The following is a 15,496-nucleotide window of genomic DNA, read 5'->3' as shown; positions in this document are numbered from 1 at the left end:
TGAAAGTTTATAATAAAGAAAAGAAATACAAATGAAAACTGAAGTATATTAATTCTTCTTAGTATTTTATTTCAAAATATGTACAAGAAATCTACAAAATGGTGTAGTGACCATGGATTACAACCTGTATAAAGTACTACAAGTATTAAGAATGTGAATGATATCTCATGTTTTTAGAGTTACCCAGCATTATATACATAGTACATATAGTAAAAGCCTCTCACGGATGATATTTTATTTGGAGGGTCCCAGTGGCATTTGTGCATACATGTACATACAATAGTGTAATGAGTTTCATATATAATAATGTTTTTTTAACACAACTCATCAGAAAATATCTTGAATTTTCCAACACTACCATAATATGTAAATTAACAAACAGTATATTTCAGGATTTGCCTGAAAATCGGGCAGCATATTTTATCTACACTTCTAGATATCATGCACTGAGAAAACCAGTTGTGTCAGATGCTTTGTTAACTTCACTTACTACAACAGGATACTTGACTTTTTGGCCAAGTTGTTTAATGTAACTAAATGCAGACATATTTTTCTGTACTTGTTTATTTTATTTTGTGACTGATGGACAATTTCAAATATGGACACTATTCCTTGATTATGCATTCTGTAACAACTTTGCCCATCTGTAATAACTGTATCCATATGTAACAACTGTGTCCATGTGTAACAATTTGTCCAGTTGTAACAAGCATGTCCATCTGTAACAACTTTGTCCAGTTGTAACAAGCATGTCCATCTGTCACAACTTGGTCAAGCTATAACAGTTGTGTCCAGCTGTAACATGTTTGTCCACCTGTAAAAAGTTTGTCCAGCGTCACACTTGCACATAGCCAATCTAAGATGATAGCTAAACTTAAACATCAATTTACCCCAATAGCTACACATGTATATGAAACATGCATGAACAAAAATCTCACAATTCATAATAAACATACCCTTTGGCCACATTTCTAAAATCTCAGAAGAAAATAAGAACTTCATCAGTTAAGTATGTCATGTACACATTACTCCACCAAAAATATCACTTACTAAAAACTTAGATGGAGATAAAAGTAATTTAGCTGCAGATGAAATGTACAAGTGTACATCACTAAATGTACTACATTCAGATCCGCAGAAAGCATGGATTTCAGGTGTACAACGGAGGCTTATATACTCAGCAGAAGAGCAATGAAGCAGAAGTGTTTCTAGTTAATTAGAAAACAGATTTTTATGTAGTACCTATAATTTTTACTAACTGAAAAAATGAGATAAACAAGTGCAAAATTGCTGGCACAATTTAAAATAAAAATCAAAAATTTGACAGGCGGTCATAGCTTTCTAAATATGGAAGATTTTGTCTAAAATTGAGAGAATAATGAAAGGCAATGCTCTGCTTAAATCATGAAAGATGTTTCTTTACTATGTTTGGACTTAGGAACTGAGATAAACATGTTAAAAATCCTTACAGTGTGGGTTCTCTCCTTACACCTTAAAACTAACTTTATGGTACAAAAAAATACAATGTATATATAAACTTTAATATAGCTTTTAAAGTTGTGTATAAGAAAATTACAATGTATTACATTTTATAAATACCCCTATAAACAATAAAACTTGTCTACTGTAATTCTTCAACCTTTTCAGATGTGGTCAATGTGTTTATTCAAGCATATTCTAAAGGCATTATTCTGCGTTGGCTGATAAAACAGTACTTATTGGGAAGTGGTGAAGCTGGCCAATCCAACCAATATAGTTTTGTCTCCAAACTCAAATTAAATATGTGCATAAAATTGCACTGAAAGTTACTCTTTCATATGCCAAAAGGTTGAGGAATTAGGATAAATACATTGAACAGAAAAAAAAAGACTGATGTAAAAACATAATGTATGGAATGAGCCCAAGTTAGCAATACTAACAAAGGGTAAGGAAAAACATGTAAAATACAACATTGTTGAGCAATATGATAAAAATATGTTAAAACTCACAAGATATATAGTAAGCTTGTTCACAGTGTTGTGATTAGAACATAACAAAACATTTCATCTCATTTAGTTGTTTGACCAAGTTTATGAGCTAGATTACCCTTTGCTTCACACATAATGAATTTAAAATACCTATAACTAAAACTATAACTTTAATAAAACCAAGTCACCAGAGTAGAATTTTTTGAATAGCCTTGTGCTTTAAGCATTGAGTCTCAATATAAGTCAAGTAACAATCATTTTTTGAAATAAATTAACATCTGTGAAGAAATGAGATCCTATTGCAGGTGTTGCAGAGCAGGGTGATTTCTAGCTTGTCAGTGATGACCTTTGACACTTTGTTCGTTATCCTTGTGAACATCATGGCAACTTGGCAGGTACCAGTGTCAGTGTGACCGTGTTTTCTGTTATAGCACCAATTTTAACCAGAATACATGAGGTAGATGCCTGTGTATATACATGGTCACTGGACCGGTACAAGAATACTCCCTTTTACTGATGATAACCAACTGAAAATATTTTTATCATCAAACTCTGGGTTAAGTTAAACTGTGCTTATTAACTACAATTCTTTGCCTGCCTTGTTATAACCCTATGTGGACACCCATAGGCCTGGTATGACACATACACACTTCCATACTTCCTGGTAACAACTGCAGGTGCTGTTGCACAAGAATACACAGTGATCATGCATGTGAGCATGATGAAGAAAATAAAGTGGTATATTAAACTCAGTAAAATATTATCTGACAATGGCTATAGTATCAGGATTCTTAGACTTAAGCATAGATAAAGCAGTTCCCCAAAGTTCATGAATGTAAATGGTTTCATTAGTACTTACTTGACCTAAATTCCCAACGCCATGCAGACCGAGTCGGCTGAGGTAATCTCTTAAGGAGATTACACTGTAAAATTATTGAAAACTCTCCAAAAGTTGTTTTTTTTTTTTTCCATGCTTTTTTGACAGAATAAGATGAAGTCAAATGTTGGAATTGTAAGGTGGGAAAGCCAAACTCACATGCCAAATGACTCTTGCTTTGTATTTACCTGTAGGCAAATTTCTTTACATCATTATTTGTTGCCTTTTACTTTTGGGTGATAAGAGCTAATCCAACATTAAAAGCTGTGTTTAGAGTGGTCATTTCTCGTGAGTAGCAGTACATATGCAGCGTGTTGGAATAAGAGTGCTATCTACGTCATCCAAAACTCCAAAAACGTTGCCCAAACACACCCATAAAACACCTGCTGTATGGCTCATAAACCCCACCATAGATTTCACACAGGTGAATGTATTCATCTGTCTTACAAAATCCCTAAAAGAGAAATGAAAATGTTTTTGTGCCAAGTTTTTTGCTGGATATCTGATCTGCTATACTTAATTTTTTTTTTCTTTAACTATAAATAATGGATAAAAAAAACATCCACTTTTGTGGAGGTGGTCTATCTACATGTGGTACATCTGTACACATATAGAACTACCTCAGCTCCTCCGTATTTACGGCAGTCATCGGATTGCCCCTCTTGATTAGATGTAATCTCTATTGTGCGAGATGAGATTGCATGTCGGCTGTATCCCGTCTCATCACTATAACATTCAAGTTTCATCTATCATGAAAAATTGCCAGTACAACCAAATGTTTCTGGATACGTGACTTTTCACATAAGACCTTTTCATCACAGCACACTAGCAGAAGCAGTCATGCTTCCATCTTCAGGCAAATGTCATACCAACAATTTTACTTTCATTCTGGTAAACGCAACATGCTGGTCCAGCTTCAAAGAGAAGGCGTATCAACATTTTAAGCTAGGTTCTGATACAGTCAGTGTGAAAACATGAATTTATGCTTTGGTAAATTTCCAACATTTAGGCAGTGCACACAGTATAAAGTAGTATCAACAAGGCATTTCTAGCATCCCAACAGCATTTCCTCCTGGAATTTTCAAAGGAACCAAATGTCATTCTATGTGCAGAAATCGTTCATGAGCATCTTCAATGGCTTAAGCATATAAAGGTCTTCTTAGGTTTGTAAGACGTCATATTTTGTATATGCTAGAAAGTATCACATTAATGTTCCTCCTAGGAGGTCTGAAGCGTGAATCCTCATTAATGCTTATATCGATTACTCATGAAGGACATGGATTCCTGAGTTGGTTTGTTTGTTTCTACACTTTCGCCAGAGCTATTAATTCGCTGGAACTTTCCACCATTATCGATGACCATCTGTGAAGTGAAATTGGATGTTGTGTCGTCACTTCCGGAATGTTTGTTGGAATTAGAGTACATCTCAGAGGAGACGTATGGCCTCTGTCGCTCTGTCTTCTTGCAACACAATGCCCTCCACTGCTGCCGGACCTTCTTCTCCCTCAGGGTGAAGAACAAAAATATGAAGAAGCCATGGAAGGAATTCAGGACTGTGAAAATGTACTGGAAGACAAGGCGGGCATTCTCAATGGCTAGAAAGCCAAAGATCCATGTTAAGCCTGTAAATGAATAAAAAGAGATCCTTTAGTACAATATATTGTGTGTGATTTTGATATCTACAGGACAAAGGTCACATGTGAAGTTGTGCTAGACAAAAATCAGTGGCTTCAGGGTTCATCACATCAGGACCCACCCTGATATTCTTACTGACTGTGTATACAGTCTTCGAGACAATAGTTTAAGACAACAACTAACCTTGACCTTAGACAAAACCCAAACACATCATAATTTCCTATAGTGGAGTTGTTGGTTATGTTGGCCAAACAGTGGAAAAAAAACATATCACATAAAACATAACACATATCCCATATTTACATGTATATATGTTTGGTAATTCAGTACATGAATTTCACTCTTTCAGTGAGAGACATCATTAGTTCAATCTGATTAACAACCTGGTCATTTAATCAACCTACCTAGTAAGACAAAACATGCAATGCCTGCTTGCAGACTGACCATGGCTGACTTTGTCTTGGACTGGTTGGTCTGCAAACCTTTGGGCCGGGTACAGATGGTCCATATGATGAGGGCGAACACCACCAGGTTTACCAAGATAATCAGCCCAATGGGCAACAAGAAGGCAAAGTATGACGTATACTGATCCATCCAGCAGCTGAAAAATACAAATATAACACAAACATCTCCTGAAAAATCTCTTTAAACTGTTAAAATGTTGGATCTTCATATACAAATCTATGTCCTTTTTACCTCAACTAATTTTCTAACCATATGTGTATGACAGACATGGCTGCTGTCCAAGACATAACCAAGACATTATTTGCGTGGAAAAAACCTGTTTATATAAAACTGTTATTTACTGCAATAAAGAACTATTTGCCAGTTCTATGTCAGAATGCCTCCAAGTCAGCTGACATTCTGTAACAATCCGTTGACTGACGGTGACATATAACTGTGTCCAGTATCTAATTTTCTACTCACACTGCCACTTGGTATGTATGATCAGACATTGTGAGTTCATTGTGTCCACTACCTAATTTTCTACTCACACTGCCACTTGGTATGTATCACATCAGACATTGTGAGTTCATTGTGTCCAGTACCTAATTTTCTACACACACTGCCACTTGGTATGTATCACATCAGACATTGTGAGTTCACTGTGTCCAGTATCTAATTTTCTACACACACTGCCACTTGGTATGTATGATCAGACATTGTGAGTTCATTGTGTCCAGTATCTAATTTTCTACACACACTGCCACTTGGTATGTATCACATCAGACATGGTGAGTTCATTGTGTCCAGTATCTAATTTTCTACACACACTGCCACTTGGTATGTATCACATCAGACATTGTGAGTTCATTGTGTCCAGTACCTAATTTTCTACACACACTGCCACTTGGTATGTATGATCAGACATTGTGAGTTCATTGTGTCCACTACCTAATTTTCTACACACACTGCCACTTGGTATGTATCACATCAGACATTGTGAGTTCATTGTGTCCAGTACCTAATTTTCTACACACACTGCCACTTGGTATGTATCACATCAGGCATTGTGAGTTCATTGTGTCCACTACCTAATTTTCTACACACACTGCCACTTGGTATGTATCACATCAGACATTGTGAGTTCATTGCGTCCAGTACCTAATTTTCTACACACACTACCACTTGGTATGTATGATCAGACATTGTGAGTTCATTGCGTCCAGTACCTAATTTTCTACTCACACTGCCACTTGGTATGTATCACATCAGACATTGTGAGTTCACTGTGTCCAGTATCTAATTTTCTACTCACACTGCCACTTGGTATGTATGATCAGACATTGTGAGTTCATTGCGTCCAGTACCTAATTTTCTACTCACAATGCCACTTGGTATGTATCACATCAGACATTGTGAGTTCATTGTGTCCAGTACCTAATTTTCTACACACACTGCCACTTGGTATGTATCACATCAGACATTGTGAGTTCACTGTGTCCAGTATCTAATTTTCTACACACACTGCCACTTGGTATGTACGATCAGACATTGTGAGTTCATTGCGTCCAGTACCTAATTTTCTACACACACTGCCACTTGGTATGTATCACATCAGACATGGTGAGTTCATTGTGTCCAGTACCTAATTTTCTACACACACTGCCACTTGGTATGTATCACATCAGACATTGTGAGTTCATTGTGTCCAGTACCTAATTTTCTACACACACTGCCACTTGGTATGTATCACATCAGACATTGTGAGTTCACTGTGTCCAGTATCTAATTTCCTACACACACTACCACTTGGTATGTATCACATCAGGCATTGTGAGTTCATTGTGTCCAGTACCTAATTTTCTACTCACACTGCCACTTGGTATGTATGATCAGACATTGTGAGTTCATTGTGTCCAGTACCTAATTTTCTACACACACTGCCACTTGGTATGTATCACATCAGACATGGTGAGTTCATTGTGTCCAGTACCTAATTTTCTACACACACTGCCACTTGGTATGTATCACATCAGACATTGTGAGTTCACTGTGTCCAGTATCTAATTTTCTACACACACTACCACTTGGTATGTATCACATCAGACATTGTGAGTTCATTGTGTCCAGTACCTAATTTTCTACACACACTGCCACTTGGTATGTATCACATCAGACATGGTGAGTTCATTGTGTCCAGTATCTAATTTTCTACACACACTGCCACTTGGTATGTATCACATCAGACATTGTGAGTTCATTGTGTCCAGTACCTAATTTTCTACACACACTGCCACTTGGTATGTATCACATCAGACATTGTGAGTTCATTGTGTCCAGTATCTAATTTTCTACTCACACTGCCACTTGGTATGTATGATCAGACATTGTGAGTTCATTGCGTCCAGTATCTAATTTTCTACACACACTGCCACTTGGTATGTATCACATCAGACATTGTGAGTTCATTGTGTCCAGTACCTAATTTTCTACACACACTACCACTTGGTATGTATCACATCAGACATTGTGAGTTCACTGTGTCCACTACCTAATTTTCTACACACACTGCCACTTGGTATGTATCACATCAGACATTGTGAGTTCATTGTGTCCACTACCTAATTTTCTACACGCACTGCCACTTGGTATGTATGATCAGACATTGTGAGTTCATTGTGTCCAGTATCTAATTTTCTACACACACTGCCACTTGGTATGTATGATCAGACATTGTGAGTTCATTGTGTCCAGTATCTAATTTTCTACACACACTGCCACTTGGTATGTATGATCAGACATTGTGAGTTCATTGTGTCCAGTACCTAATTTTCTACACACACTGCCACTTGGTATGTATCACATCAGACATTGTGAGTTCACTGTGTCCAGTATCTAATTTTCTACACACACTGCCACTTGGTATGTATGATCAGACATTGTGAGTTCATTGTGTCCAGTATCTAATTTTCTACACACACTGCCACTTGGTATGTATCACATCAGACATTGTGAGTTCATTGTGTCCAGTACCTAATTTTCTACACACACTGCCACTTGGTATGTATCACATCAGACATTGTGAGTTCATTGTGTCCAGTACCTAATTTTCTACTCACACTGCCACTTGGTATGTATCACATCAGACATTGTGAGTTCATTGTGTCCAGTACCTAATTTTCTACACACACTGCCACTTGGTATGTATGATCAGACATTGTGAGTTCATTGTGTCCAGTATCTAATTTTCTACACACACTGCCACTTGGTATGTATGATCAGACATTGTGAGTTCATTGTGTCCAGTACCTAATTTTCTACACACACTACCACTTGGTATGTATCACATCAGGCATTGTGAGTTCATTGTGTCCAGTATCTAATTTTCTACACACACTGCCACTTGGTATGTATGATCAGACATTGTGAGTTCATTGTGTCCAGTACCTAATTTTCTACTCACACTGCCACTTGGTATGTATCACATCAGACATTGTGAGTTCATTGTGTCCACTACCTAATTTTCTACACACACTGCCACTTGGTATGTATGATCAGACATTGTGAGTTCATTGTGTCCAGTACCTAATTTTCTACACACACTGCCACTTGGTATGTATCACATCAGGCATTGTGAGTTCATTGTCAAGGACCCACTTAACAAGCAAATCTTTAATATACAGTCATCCACTGAAGAAAACCTGCACTGCTAACACAAAACAAAGCTGATGCTGGCGCATGAATACGACAGTCAAGCCTGTAATGTATAATTACACTATCAGAACCAAATGTACTATACGTATATAAACTTATATGAAAATAGTGAAGAATAAACTCACAACTTTGTGATGTTCATCCCTTCGGCTCGGTAGTAGAGGTTGTAGTTTATAGACAGAACCACGATGACAGGAATTAATGGGACACCTGTAGCGGAATAACAAAATTATACTCCATTACACTGGTTAGCTAATGTCTAAGGGTTTGATGTTAGAATTCACCAAAACATCACACTGTGGTAAAAAAGGGAAACTTTAATAAAAATGTGTTTAATTGTATCATTAAAAATATAACTCAGATGTGGTCTAGGGTCATTTCCCCATGAATTCATATTTACATAGATTCAATCAGCATGACTCAGGTCTTTGTGAGACCTGTTTAGTGGAGGATTCCATCTCACACCTGTTATTTCAATGTAAAACCTAGAATAATGCAAGGAAACGTTTTTTTCTGGCACATCTAATTAAAGATGGGGTCACTAACCCTTCCCTGGAAACTGTGTTCAGATCATTGCATAATCATAGCCTCCAGGCAGTTGCCTCCTTTTTTTACAATGATGTAAGAAATTCTAGATGGTATGTAGTTATTAGTTCAAGGTTTAATGAATTGATAGAATATTGGCCTAATGACCTAATCTTTTTCCCTTTCCATTGTCTTTGCATCTCTGTCCATCCACTCATGTGTTTATAAAGGAGACAGATAATAAACTGATGTTTTTTTGTTTTTTTTTTTGTACAGCATTGGCACATATCATGCTTACACATGGGGTTGCCATTCCTTTAAAATACATATATATATATATATATATATATATATATATATATATATATATATATATATATATATATATATATATATATATATATCACTCAGATGTGAAATATGAGAAATTCATACCCAGTTATTGTTTTATCTGGAATGTATATCATTTCTGATCAGTAACTATTGACATGAATTGAGAAATACAATTTCAGCATACAAGTACATCTCTACTCAAGGATGTAGGAAAGAAGTCTAACGAACACATACGCAGGGACCGCATCACATACCACAACCATCACAGACAACACTACAGACCACAGTATAGTCTTACCCAAGTATAGCTGTACTAATAAAGCACAGGCTGTCAGCATTAAAATGTAAAATAAAAATTTTAGTCTTTCAGTGTTCACTTTCTAGATAGTAAGGACTATTCCACTGTTACGATCAAATTTGAAAATCAATTGATGAATTTAAAGGCTCAATATTTAATTACGAGTTCATAAATTGTATCCGTAAGTGCATTTGTGAGTTTCTAAATTAGTCCAGATTTTTCTGGCGATAAGAAAGCAAAGCTCTTACCCCATGCTATAAAGGAGGCTTTGATGATGAAGTATGGTATGTAGGTGCCCAAAATCTTGACAAATCTCAAGTACTGGAGAACAGCTTCCACCAGCATCCACATAAATCCTGCCAGCAGGAAGTAGTGGAGGAGAACAGCGACGACAAGGCAGCCCACCTGGCTGTGCAGGTTCTCTTGTGTCAGGATGATGCCGACCAGGAAGAGGATCCAGGCAGCCAGCAACGCCAGCGCCAAGTTAAACAGCGTCTTCTGGTTATTCCCCTTGCGAAGTTTTCTGCAAAAACGAAGACATATGCATTTTTTGGACCAAGAGACTGGTACACATTTCTTTGAAGTTAGTGTTTTAGGATAGTGTGAGTTTATATTCAAATAAACTAATGTAAACCAGTGGCACTATCATTAAATAGATATTAACTCGCTTTCTTTACAGCTACCAATAGGCAAAGCACTGCCCTGAACACATTAATGGGGGTCTCTGTTAAGCATGCTAGTGGTAAGCTTCATGTGACATGTTTACCTGAACAGAAGGAAGGTGATGACAGTCAAACTGAGGCCAATGATGGACAAGGACAGGCCGATGATGGTAATGACCGTCAGGGCAGTGTTGTGCACTTCATCTATCTTCCCACCATAGTCCTGCAATGGGAAATACCAGCCCACGCCATCAGCTCATACACATCTACACACACAGTACAGGCATACTCTTTGACTGACAACTGACTACCGGTACCTCACTGTCACTTGGCCTGTCTGTCCTTCTAGATGTGAAGGTGTACCCAATTACAGACTTAATTGACTGACTGCTCAGCAAAGCATGAGTTGTCCACATACTAGTAATCCCCAAACCACTCCTGCTGCTCTCTCCAAGTGACCATTCAGTAAGACACAAGGTATCATGGGTTTTTCATTGCAAAACTACTAGTATAGGCATTTACCATTTGAGAAGGGACAGTACATTGTAGTTAAACAATTTGCCAATCTGCACATACAACTTACGATGAAGACAATTTGCCAATCTGCACATACAACTTACAATGAAGACAATTTGCCAATCTGTACATACAACTTACAATGAAGACAATTTGCCAATCTGTACATACAACTTACAATGAGGACAATTTATCAATCTGCGCATACAACTTACGATGAGTTAAGCAATTTGCCAATCTGCACATACAACTTACAATGAGGACAGCGAAGTTGGTGAGGTGGTTGCAACTGCATTCATAATATCCTTCCTTTCCTGTGATGTTTAGTAAGGTGCAGCCTCTACCTGACCACCCACCTTTACCACCATGTAGGGCAAAGTCCCAGAACACACAGCGAGGAGTACCCGTCTTAGTCTACATTTGATAGAAAGAAACACTTGAAAATCATGTATAAAAGTTAAGTGAAACTGTTTGCTTCAATATGGCAAGTGATCCCTTTTAAGCTTTTCTGGCAATATGCCTTTTAAAAACACAAAAGAAAAAACAGTTTATGTTTTTATAAGCGATCCCAATAAGGTAATCCCTGGTAATAGCACTTTATTCCTCATCCCAATAAAGTTCTGTTTTCAAACAGGCTTGGCCAATATTGTATTAACAATAATAGTGTATTGAGAATTTTACCTGCCAGAGTTGTAATACAAATGTGTAGCATTATGTTGGAAGAATCAAGATGTGCATGAAGTTCTTGTACACAAGTTTCTTCTAATTAGAAATACCTATCTACACATTTTTACCTGGTTAACAAAAAAGATTGTCCTTATCTGTTGGTCCTCTGCTAAATTCTCTATCTTTTCATTGCCCAGAGAAGCTGACACAATGAGACTTCCTACCACAGAAGTATTATCACTGGATGGTTGTCCACTGAATAATACGTCAAGCCTCTGAACAATGAAAGACATCCTCAGGTTTTCACCTTTGGCCTGCGAAGCTGAGATACAAACATAAATCCATGATTTAGAGTCATAAAACATTACCTTTGGTGCCGAAACGTCTACTCTATTTATCATCCTGCCTTCAAACCAAACCTCACATCAACTTTTAAAGATGAATAGAATGAATAGAACCTCTCAGAATCTGACAAAATGAGTATGTTAGTCATGGAGGCAAGTTTTGGTAAAACAACTATATATATACATTTAATTATAGACATAATCTAACAAAACCTTCTTTACAATGGCCAAACACAGATAACACTAAAGCATACACACTTATACACATCATTTGTTCAGTGCCCAAAAACCCACACTGAGAAGTTAAGCAAGACTACAACACACTGTGGGTACAGAGTCTCTATTCTTATTCTAACACTATAGATTATACTTAGCCAAATCAAAGCCAAAGAATAATATTTGAACACTAATACCAATTTTCACACTATGAAGATGTTGACGCAGAAAGTAGTCCCAGACCTTTTAGTCTATCCTGTATCAAAGATGGGGGCAGAGAAATAGACACATCAACATTGTTTATGTCGTTGTCATCATCATCTTCATCTTCATCAGATACAATTCTTGTTTTGAATGTTTGGTTTGAAAACCAGTCAAACTCCTGAGTTGCTCCCGCGGGAGGCTCATCAACCTGGAGGTACCTGATGCCATTCACCTCAGTGCTGTTCTGTACATTCCACATCTCCAGGGCCAGTACCCTGTAAGTTTGCCGCTGATTGCCGTTAGTTCCAAGAATTGCTCGCTCTGTGTATTTTTCCAAAATCTGCAAAAGTCTAGAAGACAACCAAATTGTGAAGGAATTTCTGTTCATGTGTATGTATGTATGTATGTATGTATGTATGTTAGAGGTTTTACATCGTACTTGGATACTGATTAATGTATCAACCCTTGCTGCCATCCCCATAGTCAGTAGCCAGACATGGATAAGAGCAAAGACTTTCCAGGATGCATCATATCACATAACATAACATGTACTGTTGAGTGAGTGAGTGTTAAATGTTGGGGTTTAACATGTAACTGTTGAGTGAGTGAGTGCTTGGGGTTTAACATGTACTGTTGAGCGAGTGAATGAGTGCTTGGGGTTTAACATGTACTGTTGAGCGAGTGAATGAGTGCTTGGGGTTTAACATGTACTGTTGAGTGAGTGAATGAGTGCTTGGGGTTTAACATGTACTGTTGAGTGAGTGAGTGCTTGGGGTTTAACATGTACTGTTGAGCGAGTGAATGAGTGCTTGGGGTTTAACATGTACTGTTGAGTGAGTGAATGAGTGCTTGGGGTTTAACATGTACTGTTGAGTGACTGAGTGAGTGGTTGGGGTTTAACATGTACTGTTGAGTGAGTGACTGAGTGGGGTTTAACATGTACTGTTGAGTGAGTGAATGAGTGGTTGGGGTTTAACGTACTGTTGAGTGAGTGAATGAGTGCTTGGGGTTTAACATGTACTGTTTAGTGAGTGAATGAGTGGTTGGGGTTTAACATGTACTGTTGAGTGAGTGAGTGAGTGAGTGGTTTGGGTTTAACATGTACTGTTGAGTGACTGAGTGAGTGCTTGGGGTTTAACATGTACTATTGAGTGAGTGAATGAGTGCTTGGGGTTTAACAGGAGTTGAGTGAGTGAATGAGTGCTTGGGGTTTAACATGTACTGTTGCATGAGTGAATGAGTGCTTGGGGTTTAACATGTACAGTTGCGTGAGTGAATGAGTGCTTGAGGTTTAACATGTACTGTTGAGTGAGTGAATGAGTGCTTGGGGTTTAACATGTACTGTTGAGTGAGTGAATGAGTGCTTGGGGTTTAACATGTACTGTTGAGTGAGTGAATGAGTGCTTGGGGTATAACATGTACTGTTGAACATAAATGGGTTATTATGGTGAAATACTGTATCTGTTTCTATTTTAGAACATTCTCTCCAAAGAGGCAACATGTACACTGTAAACCACTTGTGGCATTCGCAAGATCTCCCAGGAAGTTGAAAACCACTTTGTATGCTCAACATAAACTGCAACTTATGAAGGTCACTGAGAAAGGACTTAAAATCCATCGTTGGCAAACATCAGTATTTCAACATTTATTTGGTGGTCATCAGGATTATCAACAAGACAAAAGCTGTTTGTTCAGACCTTATATACATGAACATTTATCCTAAACTGCTATCAGTATTAGAAAACAAAACTAGCTTTGTCACACAACAGCAGTAACAATAACAATATCAGTAATGCCTTGAGTTTGGGCTGGTGAATAATGCTTGAGTCTGGACTGGTGAGCGGTACTTGCCATTAGTAAAACACTGACAATTCTTTTGAAGCTTTTTCCCCATGATTTAATGCAGCATTATGATGTATTTTAAGTCCTTTCTCAGAGTGACCTGCACACCTTACTATGTGAAGTTAATCAGTGGATCTATTGGTTAAACTGCACCACTTCTAACCATTTCTCCAAAAATGTTGCCAAGAGCCCTCTCCTCTTATTGCTTTAAGATGGTGAAAGTTAAGCATTATTAGTATTAATCTTTACAGCTGTCCAACGTAAAGTTTTAAAGAAACTGTCCATCACTTGGACAATGCGACATTACAAGTATCCAAGGGGAACAAGCCATGATGTCCTTGGCAACTCAGACTGTCGAGAATTATGCAGTATAATTCTGGCTATAGCTAAAATTTACAATCGTGTATGCAACGCAACAGAAAGCATAACATAATTCTCAGTATGTTTTAACTCTGAGCGCACAGATTTGGGAAGCTTTCCACTTTGATTGCTAACCTGGTAGATGTAGAATCGGTCATCTGAGGCTTCATCAACATATCTGGGTCAAACCTTCATCACATTGTCAATGGTCATACACACTCTCCCACCAGCCTTCAACAGCCACAGAATCAAAGGTATACAAATCAACAATTTGTTTCAACTACCAGACAGAATTCAGTGCCTTGACTGCTGAACTAATCACTTAAAACTTGTGTGCTTTGGAAATTAAATACATGTACATGTGTGGCACAGCAATCAACAAGAGCATGATTTTGAAGGGTAAATTTTTCCTAAACATTTCTTCAAAATTCTTAAATGTACTAATAAATACATAATCTTTTTTTTCATGTTTTATTTCCAGCTGTAAACATGTACCCTTGTGTCCACTCTCTCCTGACCAACAATTTTCTCCAAGATGCCTGTTATTTTGATGATCATTTCTGGAACAAGGTCCTCTGTATTTCGGGAAATGTTTGCGAGCGAGTCAGCGATGTCAAAAGCTGTATCAGAGTTTACTTCTGTCTGTAAAGCAATAAGAATAACCACATAAAATCAGTTTAAGGCATTTGTTACCTCAGTGCTAGTTTACTGAGACACAATGATCAATCACCATTTTCTTTGAGGAAAATCCTGAAAAATTAGCTTTCGGCAACACCAATTTCACTTTGTGTTTCAGTGAAAACTGAATGTTCACCTTTCCATTTTGTCTGAGTGTGATTTTTTTATGATTGTCCACTTTTTCAAGGTATTGTGATCAAGAAAATAGGTCCTCC

The 15,496-nt window shown here is 37.5% G+C and overlaps 1 protein-coding gene across 1 annotated transcript; it reads right to left on the bottom strand.

Moving 5' to 3' along the window:
• Positions 1–89: 89 nt before the first annotated feature.
• On the bottom strand, positions 90–15,237 carry LOC135470545 (adhesion G-protein coupled receptor G6-like). The gene is made up of 10 exons (XM_064749555.1): positions 15,099–15,237; positions 14,739–14,834; positions 12,441–12,751; positions 11,766–11,959; positions 11,227–11,385; positions 10,560–10,678; positions 10,042–10,316; positions 8,763–8,847; positions 4,884–5,080; positions 90–4,466 (listed from the first exon to the last, which is right to left on the bottom strand). The coding sequence occupies exons 2-10, from the start codon at positions 14,777–14,779 to the stop codon at positions 4,090–4,092; spliced, it is 1,758 nt and encodes a 585-aa protein (XP_064605625.1). The 5' UTR covers positions 14,780–14,834; positions 15,099–15,237; the 3' UTR covers positions 90–4,089.
• Between the last annotated feature and the right edge of the window lie 259 nt (positions 15,238–15,496).

Source organism: Liolophura sinensis, chromosome 7, assembly GCF_032854445.1.
Source record: "Liolophura sinensis isolate JHLJ2023 chromosome 7, CUHK_Ljap_v2, whole genome shotgun sequence".
Taxonomy (NCBI): Eukaryota; Metazoa; Mollusca; class Polyplacophora; order Chitonida; family Chitonidae; genus Liolophura; species Liolophura sinensis.
Note: the sequence above shows the minus strand (reverse complement) of the source record. Positions and strands in the feature narration are given on the sequence as shown.